The following is a 16,176-nucleotide window of genomic DNA, read 5'->3' on the forward strand; positions in this document are numbered from 1 at the left end:
CATCGCTATCCGCAAATCCACCAACCTTTGTGCCGTCCGCAAACTTACTAATCAATCCAGTTACATTTTCCTGCAAATCATTTATATATATTACAAACAGCAAAGGTCCCAGCACTGATCTCTGAGGAACACCACTTGTTACAGCCCTCCATTCAGAAACGCTGCGGTGTCCCAGAGACGTACATTGGGACCACAACAATTTTGAATTTATAACAATGATTAATTCAAAACCTCACTGAAAGTTGATCAAATTTGTAAATGACAACAAACTCGGATTAACTTAAGACGACTCAGAATTTACAAAACAAATTGAAAATCTATATAAATGAGCAAATTAAAGCCAATGTAAACAGTTTCAATGTGCTAGGACGGGAAGATGGGTACCTAAGGAGTGTTGAAATAGTCAAGGATGGAATTACAAGAGACCGAGATGTTGGGAAATGCATACTTAAAAAAACTACAGAGCTTTGCTGCAAACCTATTAACTATCTCTTCCCGAGTCATCTCACTGCTCGAAAACACTCAACATGACCAATCGTTGCAAAGCAGCTATCACAAGTCAAAATAACGTTGAATTATCATGCCAAAATAGTTGAATAAAGGAACAAATCATCCGCCATCTGAATACACGTTGAGTGCTGTGTTCCATCTGGTTACCAAGACACTGCAGTGCAACATCCAAAGCATGGATGTCTCCCCAGAGTGCTAGGAGGCTGATACCTCATCGGTGTTTAAAGGAAAGACTGGAGAAACTTTGATCTTTTAACAAGGAAATTAGGCAAATTGTGGCGATATGTATAATAATAAAATACATGGAGAATACCTTCAAATCAAATTGTGAGTTGTACAGAGGGACACAGGTACCTTAGGATTGGTATCCAGAGTTTTTCTGCACAAAATGAGTGATCAATAGATTTCAAAAAAGAGTTACAAGAGGTAAAAATCTTGGAATGATTTAAAAATCAATTGGAAACTGCATAGAGATGCTGCAGGGTGTTTCTGCACGGATACAAGACAGGCTGAATGACCATTCTGAACAAAATTACCCTGTGATCCGGAACCCTGATACACGGAGTGAGAACAAAATCAGACTCAGCTATGATTCCTGCTCACACACTAAGCTTACACATGAAGGATAACCCCAAGTAATGTATCAGAGGGCAACCGTCACCTGTCGAGCCATATCACAGCAGCAATTAAAGCCTCAAGGAGAGGAGAAACCACAAGAATCTGGTTTGATTTGGAATGCTGTTGGCCTGAGAACAAACACAGCACAAAGAACAATACAGCACAGGAACAGGCCCTTCGGCCCTCCAGGCCCGCGCCGCTTCCTGGTCCAAACTAGACCATTCTTTTGTATTCCTCCATTCCCACTCCGTTCATGTGGCTATCTAGATAAGTCTTAAACGTTCCCAGCGTGTCCGCCTCCACCACCTTGCCCGGCAGTGCATTCCAGGCCCCCACCACCCTCTGTGTAAAATACGTCCTTCTGATATCCGTGTTAAACCTCCCCCCCCTCACCTTGAACCTATGACCCCTTGTGAACGTCACCACCGATCTGGGAAAAAGCTTCCCACCGTTCACCCTATCTATGCCTTTCATAATTTTATACACCTCTATTAGGTCACCCCTCATCCTCCATCTTTCCAGTGAGAACAACCCCAGTTTACCCAATCTCTCCTCATAACTAAGCCCTTCCATACCAGGCAACATCTTGGTAAACCTCCTCTGCACTCTCTCTAAAGCCTCCACATCCTTCTGGTAGTGTGGCGACCAGAACTGGGCGCAGTATTCCAAATGCGGCCGAACCAACTTTCTATACAACTGCAACATCAGACCCCAACTTTTATACTCTATGCCCCGTCCTATAAAGGCAAGCATGCCATATGCCTTATTCACTACCTTCTCCACCTGTGACGTCACCTTCAAGGATCTGTGGACTTGTACACCCAGGTCCCGCTGCGTATCTACACCCTTTATGGTTCTGCCATTTATCGTATAGCTCTATGTTAGTTCGACCAAAATGCATCACTTCGCATTTATCTGGATTGAACTCCATCTGCCATTTCTTTGCCCAAATTTCCAGCCTATCTATATCCTTCTGTAGCCTCTGACAAGGTTTCTCACTATCTGCAAGTCCAGCCATTTTCGTGTCGTCCGCAAACTTACTGATCACCCCAGTTACACCTTCTTCCAGATCGTTTATATAAAATCACAAACAGCAGAGGTCCCAATACAGAGCCCTGCGGAACACCACTAGTCATAGGCATCCAGCCGGAAAAAGACCCTTCCACTACCACCCTCTGTCTTCTGTGACCAAGCCAGTTCTCCACCCATCTAGCCACCTCCCCCTTTATCCCATGAGATCCAACCTTTTGCACCAACCTACCATGAGGGACTTTGTCAAACGCTTTACTAAAGTCCATATAGACGACATCCACGGCCCTTCCCTCGTCAACCATTCTAGTCACTTCTTCAAAAAACTCCACCAGGTTAGTGAGGCATGACCTCCCTCTCAAAACCATGCTGACTATCGTTAATGAGTTTATTCCTTTCTAAATGCGCATACATCCTACCTCTAAGAATCCTCTCCAACACAGACGTCAAGCTCCCCGGCCTATAATTACCCGGGTTATCCTTCCTACCCTTCTTAAATAATGGGACCACATTAGCTATCCTCCAATCCTCCACATTAGCTATCCTCCAAGAAATATGCAGCCGGTCCAAGGTGATAACGGGACTGCACACATCATATGTTTTGTATCCACAAAAATGTTCAAGAGTTAAATCGAAACTGAAAGGCCCCAAAGCACAAAATTGCCCATAATTTGACAATCTCTCCGAGAAGTCACAGGAATGTTGATGTGGGAAATGGGAAAGCATCACATTAATAAAGTTTACTCTTCTGAAGTAGCAGTTGAAACACATTAGGGCAGAGTCAAGGCGCTTAACTATGCTATACCAAGGAATGTTTGATGCTGACAATGGATGCCCAACATGAACGGTTCCAATCTCCCAACATGAGCATACCTCATCATAAGCAACTGATTCATAAACAGAAGGTGAAAAGAAATGTACATCCTGAATTTAACTCTATGAATGTACATGATTACCATCCTTTAACCAGACAGAATATGTTTTTAAATTATACATGAATAACATGAAAGTTGAGTTTGCATTGACAACATTATGTTAGTTACACTCCTGGTACCAAAAGAATAATGCATGCAAAAGTCAAACAAAGTATAAACATTGTTTCATTTAAGCACATTCAACGATGAATCCCCAAGGCAAAAATATAACAACACAAATGAAATGTCAACATGCACTTGTAGACACATGAAACTACATGATCAATAAACCCTTCTCTGCAAATCATAACATGAGCACTCTTGAAACAATTTACATAAATGGATGAAAAAATACTACAAAATATCTTTAACATCAAAATATTAAAATTCTTCAGAGTTCTGGATACAGTGAACTGGCCCGTGGTAATTTGCATCAACATGAACAGTTAGCATTCCTGCAACCGTAAAGATTTCAACTGCGAACAATATTAAAAAGCACGAGTGTGTGTTTCCGTCTGTTTATGATCCTGCCATTCATTCTCACCTTCACCGTCTTCTTTGGCCATGTTACAATCGGGACCCCAGTGATGGCCAGTTTCTGATCATCATCAGCATGTTCCTCCAGCACCGTCTGCATTCACAACAGAAGAGAATATAAATATATTGTAAATAAAATTCATTTATTTATGCATGCTACTCATTGCATCAAAACAAAATATTGGTTTCCTTTTTATAGAGAGTGTCTAACATATCTTCTAAAGCAGTGGTTCCCAAACTTTTTTCACTGGGCCGCACTTTCGGAATAAAAATTTGCTCGCGCCACACCAAATTTTTTATTGATAAGAAATACATTCAAAAACAAAAAAAAACAACTCCTAGCAGTGTTCGATTTATAACATAGAATGCAACTACTTTATAATATCATGGGACATCCAGAAAGTATAAAACAATGCAGCTACATAAAAACATGATTCATTCCCAAAATATACTTATAGACGAGCCTCTTACATATGTAACCTTAAGTAAGTATACAAACTCAATGAGAGGTGTGAGCTTGTTTTTAATCGGGTAATCTCATTTATATTTAGGTCTAATTTGAGACAAACAAACTCTCATCTCATCAATACAAAGAAGCCTTTCTCTTTTCTGGTCTTTGATATTTGTCAGAGCTGAAAATCCCTGTTCACAACAACTGTAGAATAGCTAATGCTCTTGAAGAGATGCGTGGATACTGTTTCTGGTTGTATATCCAAAAAGAGTCCAGTGGCATACTCCCGTGTTTCATTTTCAAGGTGCGATCACTCAAAATGCAGGCCATTTCCTCCTCCTCATCCAATGTCAGACCTGAACAGCTGGAATTCGCAAAGGGGTCTCTAACCCAGTCCAATTTTTCTGTAGACAATGATGGGAAGTAATGATCAATCTTTTCTACCCGTGTTGCAAGATGTTCCTGTATGAGGCCGTACAATTCATTGCTCGTTTTAAAACTTTTTACCAGTGGGAACATTGAGGTTGTGTTGCATCGCTCTTCCGAGCCAGAGCTGAAGCTTTTTTTTGAATGCAGTTAGTTTGTCTGTCGTTGTGAGGATATTGTCATCGCGGCCTTGCATACTGGCATTGAGCACATTCAACCGGGAAAAGATATCGGCCAAATATGCCAGCTTTGCACACCAGTCATTGTCATCCAGTTGGTGGTACAATGGGTTCCCTTCTTGTTCCAAAAATTCTCTTAATTCGTTCTTCAGTTCCAACACCCTATTTAAAACTTTTCTGCAGGACATCCAGCGAACCTCCAAGTGCAGAATTAGGCATTGATGTTTTGATTCCATGTCTTTGCAGAGTTGAGCAAATAAGCGCGCCTTTAGTGGTTTTGCTTTGAAGAAGTTCACAATGCACACAGTCGGATCTAGAACCAACTTCAAATCAGCTACAAGGGTCTTGGTGATTAATGCCTCTGTGTAAAAAACAGTGAGTTGATATGACATCTGGATTTTTCTGTTTGATGAGTGCTGCCAAGCCTCTCACATTCCCCATCATACATGGCGCTCCATCTGTACAAATTCCAATACAAGAATCCCATGAATTATCAACTTTTTCCAAATAGTCAGACAAGGTTTGGAAAATATCTTGTCCTCTGGTATGTTTTTCAAGTTCCTTGCAAAATAGAAACTGAGATTATTTCATCATTGTGAATGAATCTGATATAGGCAAGCAACTGTGCTTTTCCACTAATGTCGGTCGATTCATCAACTTGAATGGCAAATTTAGAATTCTTCATACTTTCGGAAACATGCTTCTCAATATTAGCTGACATATCAACTATTCTTCTGCGAATTGTATTATCAGACAAAGGAATTTCCATAACTTCTCACTCAGCATCATCACCAAACAAAGTTTTCACACAATCAAGCTGCAGGCAGGCTGAATCAATTTTTCAGCTATTGTATGTGGTTTTGTCTGTTGAGCAATCAATTCAGCCACTTGGTAAGATACAATCTGCATCTTATCAGAGACTGTCATTCGTTTTTCGAAATATGATCGTTGGCATTTCTGCTGTTCCAAAAGCCTTTCAAAATATTGAACATCCTTGTTTGCCAGATTTCCATGTTTTGACAACAGATGTCTTTTCATCTTGCTTGGGACCATATTTGGAATTGGAAAGCTTCTCACCACAGATCAAACACATAGGCCGAGGTACGTTTTCATCTCCAGTTCATGTGAAACCGAGACTCAGATATTGTCGACAAATTTTCTTTTTTGGAGGTTTGCTTGGGCCTGCTACTGGTGTAGAATTAAATGACTCTTCTTCAGCACTCTGTTCAAACAGGATTCTGGATCACAACGTGGATTCGGATCGTCCTCAGCATCACTTGATGCTCTTGCTCTCACTTTGGAAAAATATCTATCCATGTTTAAGTGTTTCTTTGATTGTCCTTGAATCTTCCCGCCACACTTGCCATCCTCTCTCGCCGTACCAGTGTGGCGCGCCGCACCCTTTGGGAACCTCTGTTCTAAAGCATTGTCCGGAGGTGGTCTGGAGCACAGCTTAGCTTCTACAATCAAGCAGTGTTTAATCTGGCTTGTCTTTTAAAGGTAACTGCTCAAATACTCCCCATTTGGAAGTTGTCCAGGCAAATGCAAACAATTCTATTGGCTTGCAAGCACTGCAGTCAAGCAGAGGGGAACTGATTCCAATTTGTATTAAATGATACCACTTTCTCCTTTTGGTTTATGTCGGCATTATTCTCCACCTCAGAGGTCAGGTGAACAACAGGGTCCCAGCAAAGTGACCAGAAGATCATTACCAACGTGGAGAGCCATACAGCCCATCTTAATTCACTCATCCAGAAGTATCAAATTGTTCTCCTAGTGCATCATCCAATGGTTTCTTAAATAAGGGGAAGATTCAGCCTGACCAATATTTTTCATTCTTTAAAGAAGTAACAAACCCTGTGGACTGCTGCATGCCCATGACGTTGTGCACCTTGACTTCCCAGAGACTTTTGACAAAGTTAATTTAAACTCAAAAGGTGCAGTCGAAACAGAGTGAATAATTAGCTGGTTGAAATATAGAAAACCATGAGTACTGTTTAGAGGAATTATATAATGGGGAACTGTTGGGGAGCAGGGAGTAATGAGCTGGGACAAAAACAGAAAATGCTGGAACATCTCAGCAGGTCTGGCAGCATCTGTGAGGAGAGAATAGAGCCAACGTTTCAAGTCTAGATAACCCTTTGTCAGAGAGGCTTTTATCTTAGTAATGAGCTGGGTGTCTGTAAACTCAACGGTGGAAGCATCTCTAACTAATTTAAAAAGATCTGGATTCAGAAACTGAGTGGACCATTTTGCAACTTATACCAAAAGAGCAGTTTTGGAACAGGGAGATCAGAAAGCACAGATACATAATGAGTTGAGAAGGATATATAAGCAAGCAGAGCAATGTTAATTTAACGTAGACAAAATGATACTGTTGGAAAAGAATGTGGATGATGTGCACTCAATGAATGGTGTGCAAATAGCTATGGTTGAAGATGCAAGAGGCTGAGGAACCTTAATAAATTTGATGCTAGGCATGCCCAACCTTTAGAAAGAGGCAACCAGCAAAACCAATAGGATGGAGAATGTCTCTGAAACAGTAGAACGTGGGACACAGAAGGTAATGATCAAATGTTATGGTGCTCATCCATTCACGCCTTCCATTTTGTGTCTAGTTCCAATTCTCAAGAGACTTCCTGACATTCTCTCTTCCACCTTCTTCCGTTGGGAAAAAGATACAAAAGTCTGAGGTCACGTACCAACCGACTCAAGAACAGCTTCTTCCCTGCTGCCATCAGACTTTTGAATGGACCTACCTTATATTAAGTTGATCTTTCTCTACACCCTAGCTATGACTGTAATCCTATATTCTGCACCCTCTTCTTTCCTTCTCTCCTATGTACTCTCTGAATGGTATGCTTTGTCTATACAGTGTCAGGAAACAATACTTTTCACTGTATACCAATACATGTGACAATAATAAATCAAATCAAAATCCAGAGTGTTGGGGGCTGTGCAAATTAGAGCAACGAGGCAAACCTCCAATGTTAGGGGTATGGGTTATGAGGAGAGTAATGTGGAGAAACTGGAGATCACCTGCCTCAAAATAAGATGACTGAATTGTTGATTGGGGATCATCCCTTCAGGGACATGGTGTACAAATCTTCAAAAAACAGGGGAGAAACATATCCAACGTTACCCTTATCCCAATGGCCCCCTTCGTGCGTAGCTGTATCAAACTTTGTATACAACAACCAAGTGTCCGCATTTGATGAGGTTCGCTCTGTATCCAGTGTTGCAAAGGATGGACTTGGTCATGTGGCCACAGACTGCTATATTCAGTTAGACCAGTGGTTCCCAAACTTTTTTCACTGGGCCACACTTTCGGAATAAAAATTTGCTCACGCCACATCTAATTTTTTATTGATAAGAAATACATTCAAAAACAAAAAAAAACAACTCCGAGTAGTGCTTCATAACATAGAACACAACTACTCTATAATATGATCATGGGACATCGTCCTCAGCATCACTTGATGCTCTTGCTCTCACTTTGGAAAAATATCTATCCATGTTTAAATGTTTCTTTGATTGTCCTTGAATCTTCCCGCCACACTTGCCATCCTCTCTCGCCGCACCAGTGTGGCGCGCCGCACCCTTTGGGAACCACTGAGTTAGACTGTGCTGTATTACCTGTCCTTTGTGGAAAGGTTTGTGCAGAAAAACATCTTTGACCACAAGTCAATCAGGGAGTGGTCTGCAAGTGACACACTTGAGGCCCTGCAGAATGGTCTGCTCCCAGGGACAGACTCCAAACCAAACACCGACTGCCACTAATAGGTCTTCAACTCGGTGGAAGATATTCTTTGGTCTGCCCAAAACCTATTGGCTTTCCAGTGACTGACTGTTGCAGACTAAGACAGTTCAAAGTTCAGTACCACATGCTGAGGGATACATTTAAGCTTGTGGCATCTGCAACAAAGGCTCAATGGGAAAAGGCTGCAGTTTAGGGCCCTCCCACAATTTACACCAAGAGGCTAGAACCAGTGTAAAACCCTCAGACTGTATGCAAGTTAAATGGAGGGGGACACCCTAGAGCAGCATGTACTGTATTTAATCATAAGGATCTGAATGACTCAATGTGAACTGTCACATTGGAGTGTAATGTATGTTTAAGTTTTAAACTCTGAAATCCCCTCGACAAACCTCCCTGCCACTCTTTCCTTCTTCAAGATTCTTCTTAAAAAGTGTCTCTTTGAACAAGCTTTTGTTGTGTCAAACTTTCTTTTATAATGCTCCAGTGAAGCACACCTTGGGATGTTTTACTATATTAAAGGTGCTGTGTCAGTACAAGCTGTTTAACGCAAGTTTACACATTTTATGAAAAGATGGTTCAGGATATAGAGGAAAAATAACTCAAAATTTTATTTGCAATTAAAAAGCAGAAATTGACGTACAGGATGCAGATCTGAGGTGGTTACTTTTAGGAGAATTATTAGGCAAGTGTGTAGCAAAGGCAGAGTAGTATTAATGGGAACTTTAACTTTAACATAGATTGGGAGAAACAGACAAGCAGCTGTCAGAACGATAGTGAACAAAGAACAATACAGCACAGGAACAGGCCCTTCGGCCCTCCAAGCCTGCACTGATCATGTGTTCCTAACTAGACCATTCTTTTGTATCCCTCTATTCCCAGTCTGTTCATGTGGCTATCTAGATAAGTCTTAAATGAATTTCTGGAGTGTGTCCGGGATAATTTCCCAAAGCAATATGACCTGGATGCAATAAGGGGACAAGCAATATTGGATTTGGTAATGAGCCGGATTTAATTAGTAACCTAATTTTATGGGAACATTTATCAAATAGTGATCATAACATGATTGAGTTCAATGTAGCATTTGAAAGCGAAAAGCATGAATCAGCAACTCGCCTTTTAGGTCAGGCCGACTTTAATGAGGTGAAACGTGAGATTTTCCACAGTAAACTGGGAAAATTTGCTAATGGGTTAAACAACTGGAGAACAGTGGAGGATATTTAAAGAAACATTTAACGCAATACAGAACCAGTTTATACTCCTGTGAAGGATAAGCTACACTTCACAGAAAAAACAGCTCTGGGCAACTGAAGAGATGAGGGACAACAATAAACAAAAAGGGCTGACAAAAATGCAAAAAATAGCACAGATCCTATCGAATGGGAAAGATAGGGCCACAAAGTGGCTAAAAGGGATTATGAAAGGAGACTTGCAAGGGGCATCAAGCACAATAAGAAGAAATGTTACAGTTAAAGGGAAAGCGGGTGGTCAGGAGCAAGGTCGGCCCACTGAAGACTGAAAGTGGGAATATTGTCATTGACTCTGGGGAAAATGGCAAACATGTTGAATAATTACTCTGCTTTAGTATTTACAGCATAGAGGGATAGCTTGCCAGAAGTACCAAGGGAATTAATAGTGGATCGGGGATGGATTATATACAATTCATGTAAGTAAAACATCGATAACGAGGAAATTAATGGAACTAAAAAGTAACAAATCCTCAGGACCTGACAATTTCCATCTGAAGGTGTTAACTAAAGTAGAAGAGCACATTGTTGATGCTCTGACTATAATCTTAGAGTTCCTTAGATTCAGGAGTCGTTCCTCCTGGATGAGAAGATTGCTAATGTCACTCCGCTTTTTAAGAAGAGTGAAAGACGATATCCAGGGAATTACAGACCAGTTAGCCAAACATCTGTGGTGGAGAAATTGTGAAGAGTCAGTTGACTCAGTTGGCTGGACGACCAGCATGGGTCAGATTGGTGTCAACAGTATGATTGCTGGGGTGAATTCAGGACCTGACACATGGTGGTGATTGCAACGCTGTGGGTCGAACCTGCTTTCAGGGAGACAATGAAAAGAAGAAAATCCAGCCCATCCTACCCTAATCACAAAGTCTCCACTGTTCTCTCTGCTGGCCTTATTATCCTCCAGAGTTGCTATATTATTCCCTGCACCCTCTACAGTTGCTATATTATTCTCCGCACCTTCGACAGTGGCTACATTATTCCCCGCACCCTCTACAGTTGCTATATTATTCTCCTCACCTTTCCGCACTGCCATCTGTTTTTTTCCCTACATGCCTTTCTCCTCTTGTGCCCTTGCTCATCTCAACTTGAATCCCAATGGAGTAATGTTATTCAACATAGCCACATTGTTTGCATTTGTTAACATAACTGAAACAACCAGTTTTGATGTTCAAGTGGCAATTCCACCAGTATACATTATGCTAGAGCATTAGCAAGGCAGCAAACAGTTTCAGGCAACACTAAAAATCTGAGTGAAGAAATCATAAGCCTAGGATATAGGATCACAGGTCACTCTTTAGCACCTTACCCAAATGGGCACCCTACAAGTGAGTGTTGACTGGCAATTTAGCCATGGCAAATGCAATTCTGTCTCTATCCATCTGAAATGACCCACACAAACAGCAGGGAGGCACTGGATAGCAAATAGGAGCAGGAAATATGTTTGCACATGAACACTTAGTAGTGTTGCCTGTATAGCTGGCCCAGAATAATTCAGTAAACAACACAAACTAGGGATCAAGCCTTGGCCTTACTGGCCTTCATTGGTGTCTGACCTTTCAACTGCTTTGACCCGACACTCTGCAGTTCTCTCATTAAACTTCTTTGCCTCTCTACCGCTCACTGCTCCCTAAGAATGCTGCTGATCATCTGTTCTTATATCTCTTCCTATGGCTCTGTTAAAATTGTGATTTATAACAACTCTTATGGGGCATTTTACTGCATTAAAGGCAATATATTAATGCAAACCATAGCTCCAAAATATGTAGCACCAGGGTCCACATTCTCAAATATGAGCAAAGCTAAACACAAAACAAAAATATTAAAAAAACACAAGGTTTGAGAAATCCAGACTTGGGTTTTTACAAGCTTATTTTCTTAGGGTGCTATTTAGTTGCTGCCCATGAGGTATTATGGATCAGAACTAAAGAATTACAAAACAATACACTGACCAATCACCACTGCTAAATACACTTTGGGCAAACAAAACTCATGAGTGTATCTTTCTGGCTAAATTATAGAGTTTTTTCAGCACCATCGATACAGTAGACAGTTCTGTTAGCCTGCGAAATCAATATCATCAAACTCAGAAAAGCAAGAATTATATGTCCAAATAAACTTTTGGAGTTACATCATTATTATTTGGCTTACTTGCTTCTGGGTTTGAAAAACCTCCCGTTCAGTTTCCCCAAATCATGGGTTCATTAAGTGGAGGCAATGGCCTAGTATTATCACTAGACTATCAATCCAGAAACCCAGCTAATGTTCTGAGGACCGGGGTTCGAATCCCACCACGGCAGATGGTGCAATTTCAATTCAATAAAAAATATCTGGAATTAAGAATCTACTGATGATCGTGAAACCATTGTCGATTGTTGGAAAAACCCATCTGGTTCACTAATGTCCTTTAGGGAAGGAAATCTGCCGTCCTTACCTGATCTGGGCTACATGTGACTCCAAAGCTACTTAACTGCCCTGGGGCAACTAGGGATGGGCAAGAAAGGCTGGCCAGCCAGTGGCGCCAATGTCCCATGAATGAATAAAAAAAATCCAATCACACTAGATAGTTACTCAAAATTACATAAATGCCGCAAATGATGAACTAAAAATACATGTGGTCAAATTTAATTCTTTAAAATTTAATTGGGTCAAGATGAAGCAGAGGACTCTTGTCAGCAAAACTATGCAAACTATTTTAATTCATTTTGTATCGTTAGATCAATTAACATGAAAGCAAATTTAATTAAACTTCAAGTACTTCCTTAGACCTCTACATTATTTAACTTTGCCTTTCTCTTTCACATTACACCACTGAGCCTGGTTTTAACCATATTTATAACAGGCCTTATATTTATTTCCCCAGCACAGCAGAGTGGAGACAACCAGGCCACAGGTGCATATTTTATCTCAACATGTCACGCCAGTGGAATGAGAGAATCCAGCTAGTAACTGGAACTTAGAAGTTCTGGCTGCTCATTCCGGGTAAACTGCGATGAGGCAGGATCCATAGCCTTCACGTGCTGAGAAATGAAACAGTGATCAAATCTACAACCATCTCTCATACTGTACCCATTTGTGTTCTAATGCTCAGTGCTGCTCCTGCTTACAGCTGCAAAATTTAAATTAGCCTTCTAAAACTTTGCATCAAAAACATACATTCATATCGTGCCTTACCTTATCCTTAGGTCTTTGGAACATACTCCCCAACCATCAATTACTACTTTTTAAGTGAATTCACATTTGTTGTACAGGCAAACGTGGCATAAATTGGCGCATAGCAAGATCCCACAAATAAATTAATGAATTACCAGAACATTTTACACACACACACACTCTACTCGTTCCCTATAACAGTTTAGGTTTTCCCTTCACCCTTGCCCTCTGCCACCTCCTCATACCCAGTTCCACTAGTCCTATCCATGGACTTTCCTTTCATTTCCCACCAAGTATTGCAGTAAGACTCCCGATTCCATGCTGTTTCAGGGCTCCCATCATTGTTTATTGCACCTAACCTGAATGCTACTGCAATGTGTGACGGGATCCCCTAATTCTGTTGGAATTCCCCAAACATTTTGCAGTGACATTCACTGTCACAGCAACAGGAGGTAGGAGCCCAGAGCGATGCTGCAGATGGAAATCAAGAGACAACATGGATACGAGGTCACAATCACAATCGTGTCCTAAAGTGCTGTCTAGAACGTGTATGATTAGCATATATGAATCAGGTAAAGAGTCTACATTTAGACATACACTTTAGGCTCAGACTGTCCATTAAGTTTCAGTGTGAATGGCACCATCAAGTATGAAGCCAAAGCATTTGAGGTAGGTCCCAGGTTTTGTAGCAGGTCAGACAAGCTTGTTGGTACTTTTGCTCCCTCAAGGTGTCACATCAGTCAGTAATATACTGACTCTAACAGCTGAAGTGGTGCACAAAGAATCCCACCAAGTTCTTTGGTCATTTAACACAACATGTAGCTTTAAATTCTGGAGAATAAACGGAGGAAAAAAATTGTTGTCACGGCAACAGAAAAGATATTGGTTTATTCGTAGCAGTCTCTGCCCAAGGTTAAACACTTCCTTCCTTTATCATCATTATAATTTTCACTGATGCTTTTCAACATGATTTAGCCGCAGCCTGTGAATTTCAAACTGGCCCACATTTGCACTATTGGACTGTAAAATACAAGGCCTGTGAGCTACGGGTTAACAGCGAAGAATTTGAGGGTGGGGTGCTGAGGTTCAAAGCAGAGATTTGTTTTATATGCTCACCATCAATCTGCTCTTTATCAGTCCATCATTATTTATTGCAGAATCATCAATATTTTTGTGAATTACCTTTTATCCTTTTTCTTCTGCTAATGTCTGGACACTTAAGAGTTTGAGATTTTACTATTTACTGTGTGATACTAAGAACAAAGAAAAATACAGCATAGGAACAGGCCCTTCGGCCTTCCAAGCCTGCACCGACCACACTGCCTGACTGAACTAAAACCCCCGATCCTTCTGGGGACTATATCCCTCTATTCCCATACTATTCATGTACTTGTCAAGATGACCTTTAAAAGTCACTATCGTATCTACATAAATACACCACGACTGCCCGACGTTGCCAGTCTCCTTTACTCAAACTGGTCTCAAAAGTGCAGTGAGAGTCAAACAGTCTTCCATTTTGGAGGCAAAATATCTCCTAAGCTAAGCTTACGTGAAGAAGGTTGCTAATTCATCAATGAAGTCCTCAAAGCCTTTCACCCATCAACTGATCACAGGTGGAGTAAAAGGATGCCTGTTTGCAGGTGCAGTAACCAGTACTGGACTCCTAAAATAAGGATCAGAGTTTACATTCCAGCCTCAGGCACCCTTCAAATTTGGCCACCATCTTTGGATGAATTCCAGCAGATCCCAATTATCATTTGATTGGATCACTTTAGAACAATAGAACACTCAGTCTTGGGGGGGAATTAATGCCTGCTTAACGACCCTATAGTCAACATCAATGCTACTGAACATTAGTCCTGGAGAGCTCTATTCCATTCATTTCCAACCTCCTCTCCCCAGATGAAAGGGGTAATAGAAGGGGTCGAAAAGGAAACCAGGTAAAATGATCACAGCATGAAACCCTTGTAAGTGATAAGATCAATTTTTATTGAAGTATGCTTGCGTGAAAGTTCAATTTGATAACATTCAGGTGGATTTGGGGAAATGATGGACAGAATAAGTGATGATGGACAGAATAATAAGTGATGGCAGGCCATTCTGTTAAATATAACCTCACTTTTTCTATAAATGTGTTTTTAATGTTTAGGAATCTATCAATTGCTAAGTAAAATTTTAATCAGAATATACCCAAATTTTACACCATCTCATAGGAAAGACAGAAGGCAGTATTGGGAATGGCGTGCAATACTAAAATTCCTTCCTAAAACTCCAGTTTGATCTTTCATTGGTTGTAAAGCATCTTGGAATGTCCCAAGATTGTGAAAGACCCTGAATAAATGCAAGTCTTTTCTTCCTTTAATCTCAGCCAAAATGAAGTATGCTGGCTTTCCCACGCATCTCAGGAAACTTGTGTCTTGCTGAAGTTTAAAAAGCCAGACAGTGTCAGATTGGATCCCTATGTGTACCAAGTTATACAGTTTTTATCATAACTTCCTTGCTGTTGCAATCAACGTACATTTTAAAAAGCCCAGGATCCTGCATTAACCAACTTCTCAACTTGCTATGCCATCTTCAAAGATTTGTGCACATACATCACCAGGCCCCTCTGCTCCTACAGCACGTTATGCCCAGTCAAGACATATTCCTAACATTAAATATGGGATCTACGTTTGTATTGAAGTTTCTAGAACTGTCTTTTATTTAAAGTAGACACTGATGAACTGTTAAGATTGCCACCAAGGGTCAGGCGGCCTTTGCAACTTGAACAGATTATCCCAAGCTTCCAGAGGGTTCCTAATTAAGTCACTTTGGACATTAACTGGGTATGCCCAGACAGCAATCCTCTGTGGATATCACACGGTATCAGAGAGACAATAGACTCCATTTCAGACAAACAAGGGTCAACATCCATATCCTGAAACCATCCACACTACATTGCTGCCTTGAATGGGTCATTTCAGGAACAGAGACAATAACAGTCTCCCACCTCCATGGGAGGTTGGCTGGAAAACAATAACCCAGGATGTGGCATATGTTGCTAATTACAGTAAGGCTTGAACCATACTTGGAAGGGGACTGTAAGCAGCCACATGGTGAGGCAGCCATGTTTTTGGGCTGCCCCTTTTAATTCAAACTGACAACAGAAAGAGACAACAACTGCAAGAAAAAGCTGTCTTTGCTTTAACAACCTGGTGGCTATATATCTTAAAATAGACTCCTAACCTGATTCTAAAACTCCAAGTCCATCTGTAAAGAAATTTGAACTCTTGATAGGAAAACCACAAATGCACTTTCATCTCTGTGAGGGAATCCTGCAATAATCCTGATTTGCTTTGGCAATTTGAACCCATCT

At 40.9% G+C, this 16,176-nt stretch overlaps 1 protein-coding gene across 14 annotated transcripts in view; it reads right to left on the bottom strand.

Annotated features, from left to right (window-relative positions):
* LOC144503002 (lysine-specific demethylase 2B-like) overlaps nucleotides 1–16,176 on the bottom strand; it is a 237,834-nt gene that overhangs the window by 60,396 nt on the left and 161,262 nt on the right. For all 14 annotated transcript variants that reach the window (XM_078227483.1, XM_078227489.1, XM_078227486.1 and 11 more), the window contains one exon: nucleotides 3,616–3,702. In XM_078227483.1, coding sequence (XP_078083609.1) covers nucleotides 3,616–3,702 — 87 coding nt within the window. The remainder of the gene's footprint in view (nucleotides 1–3,615; nucleotides 3,703–16,176) is intronic.

This window comes from Mustelus asterias, chromosome 13 (genome assembly GCF_964213995.1).
Source record: "Mustelus asterias chromosome 13, sMusAst1.hap1.1, whole genome shotgun sequence".
Classification (NCBI taxonomy): Eukaryota; Metazoa; Chordata; class Chondrichthyes; order Carcharhiniformes; family Triakidae; genus Mustelus; species Mustelus asterias.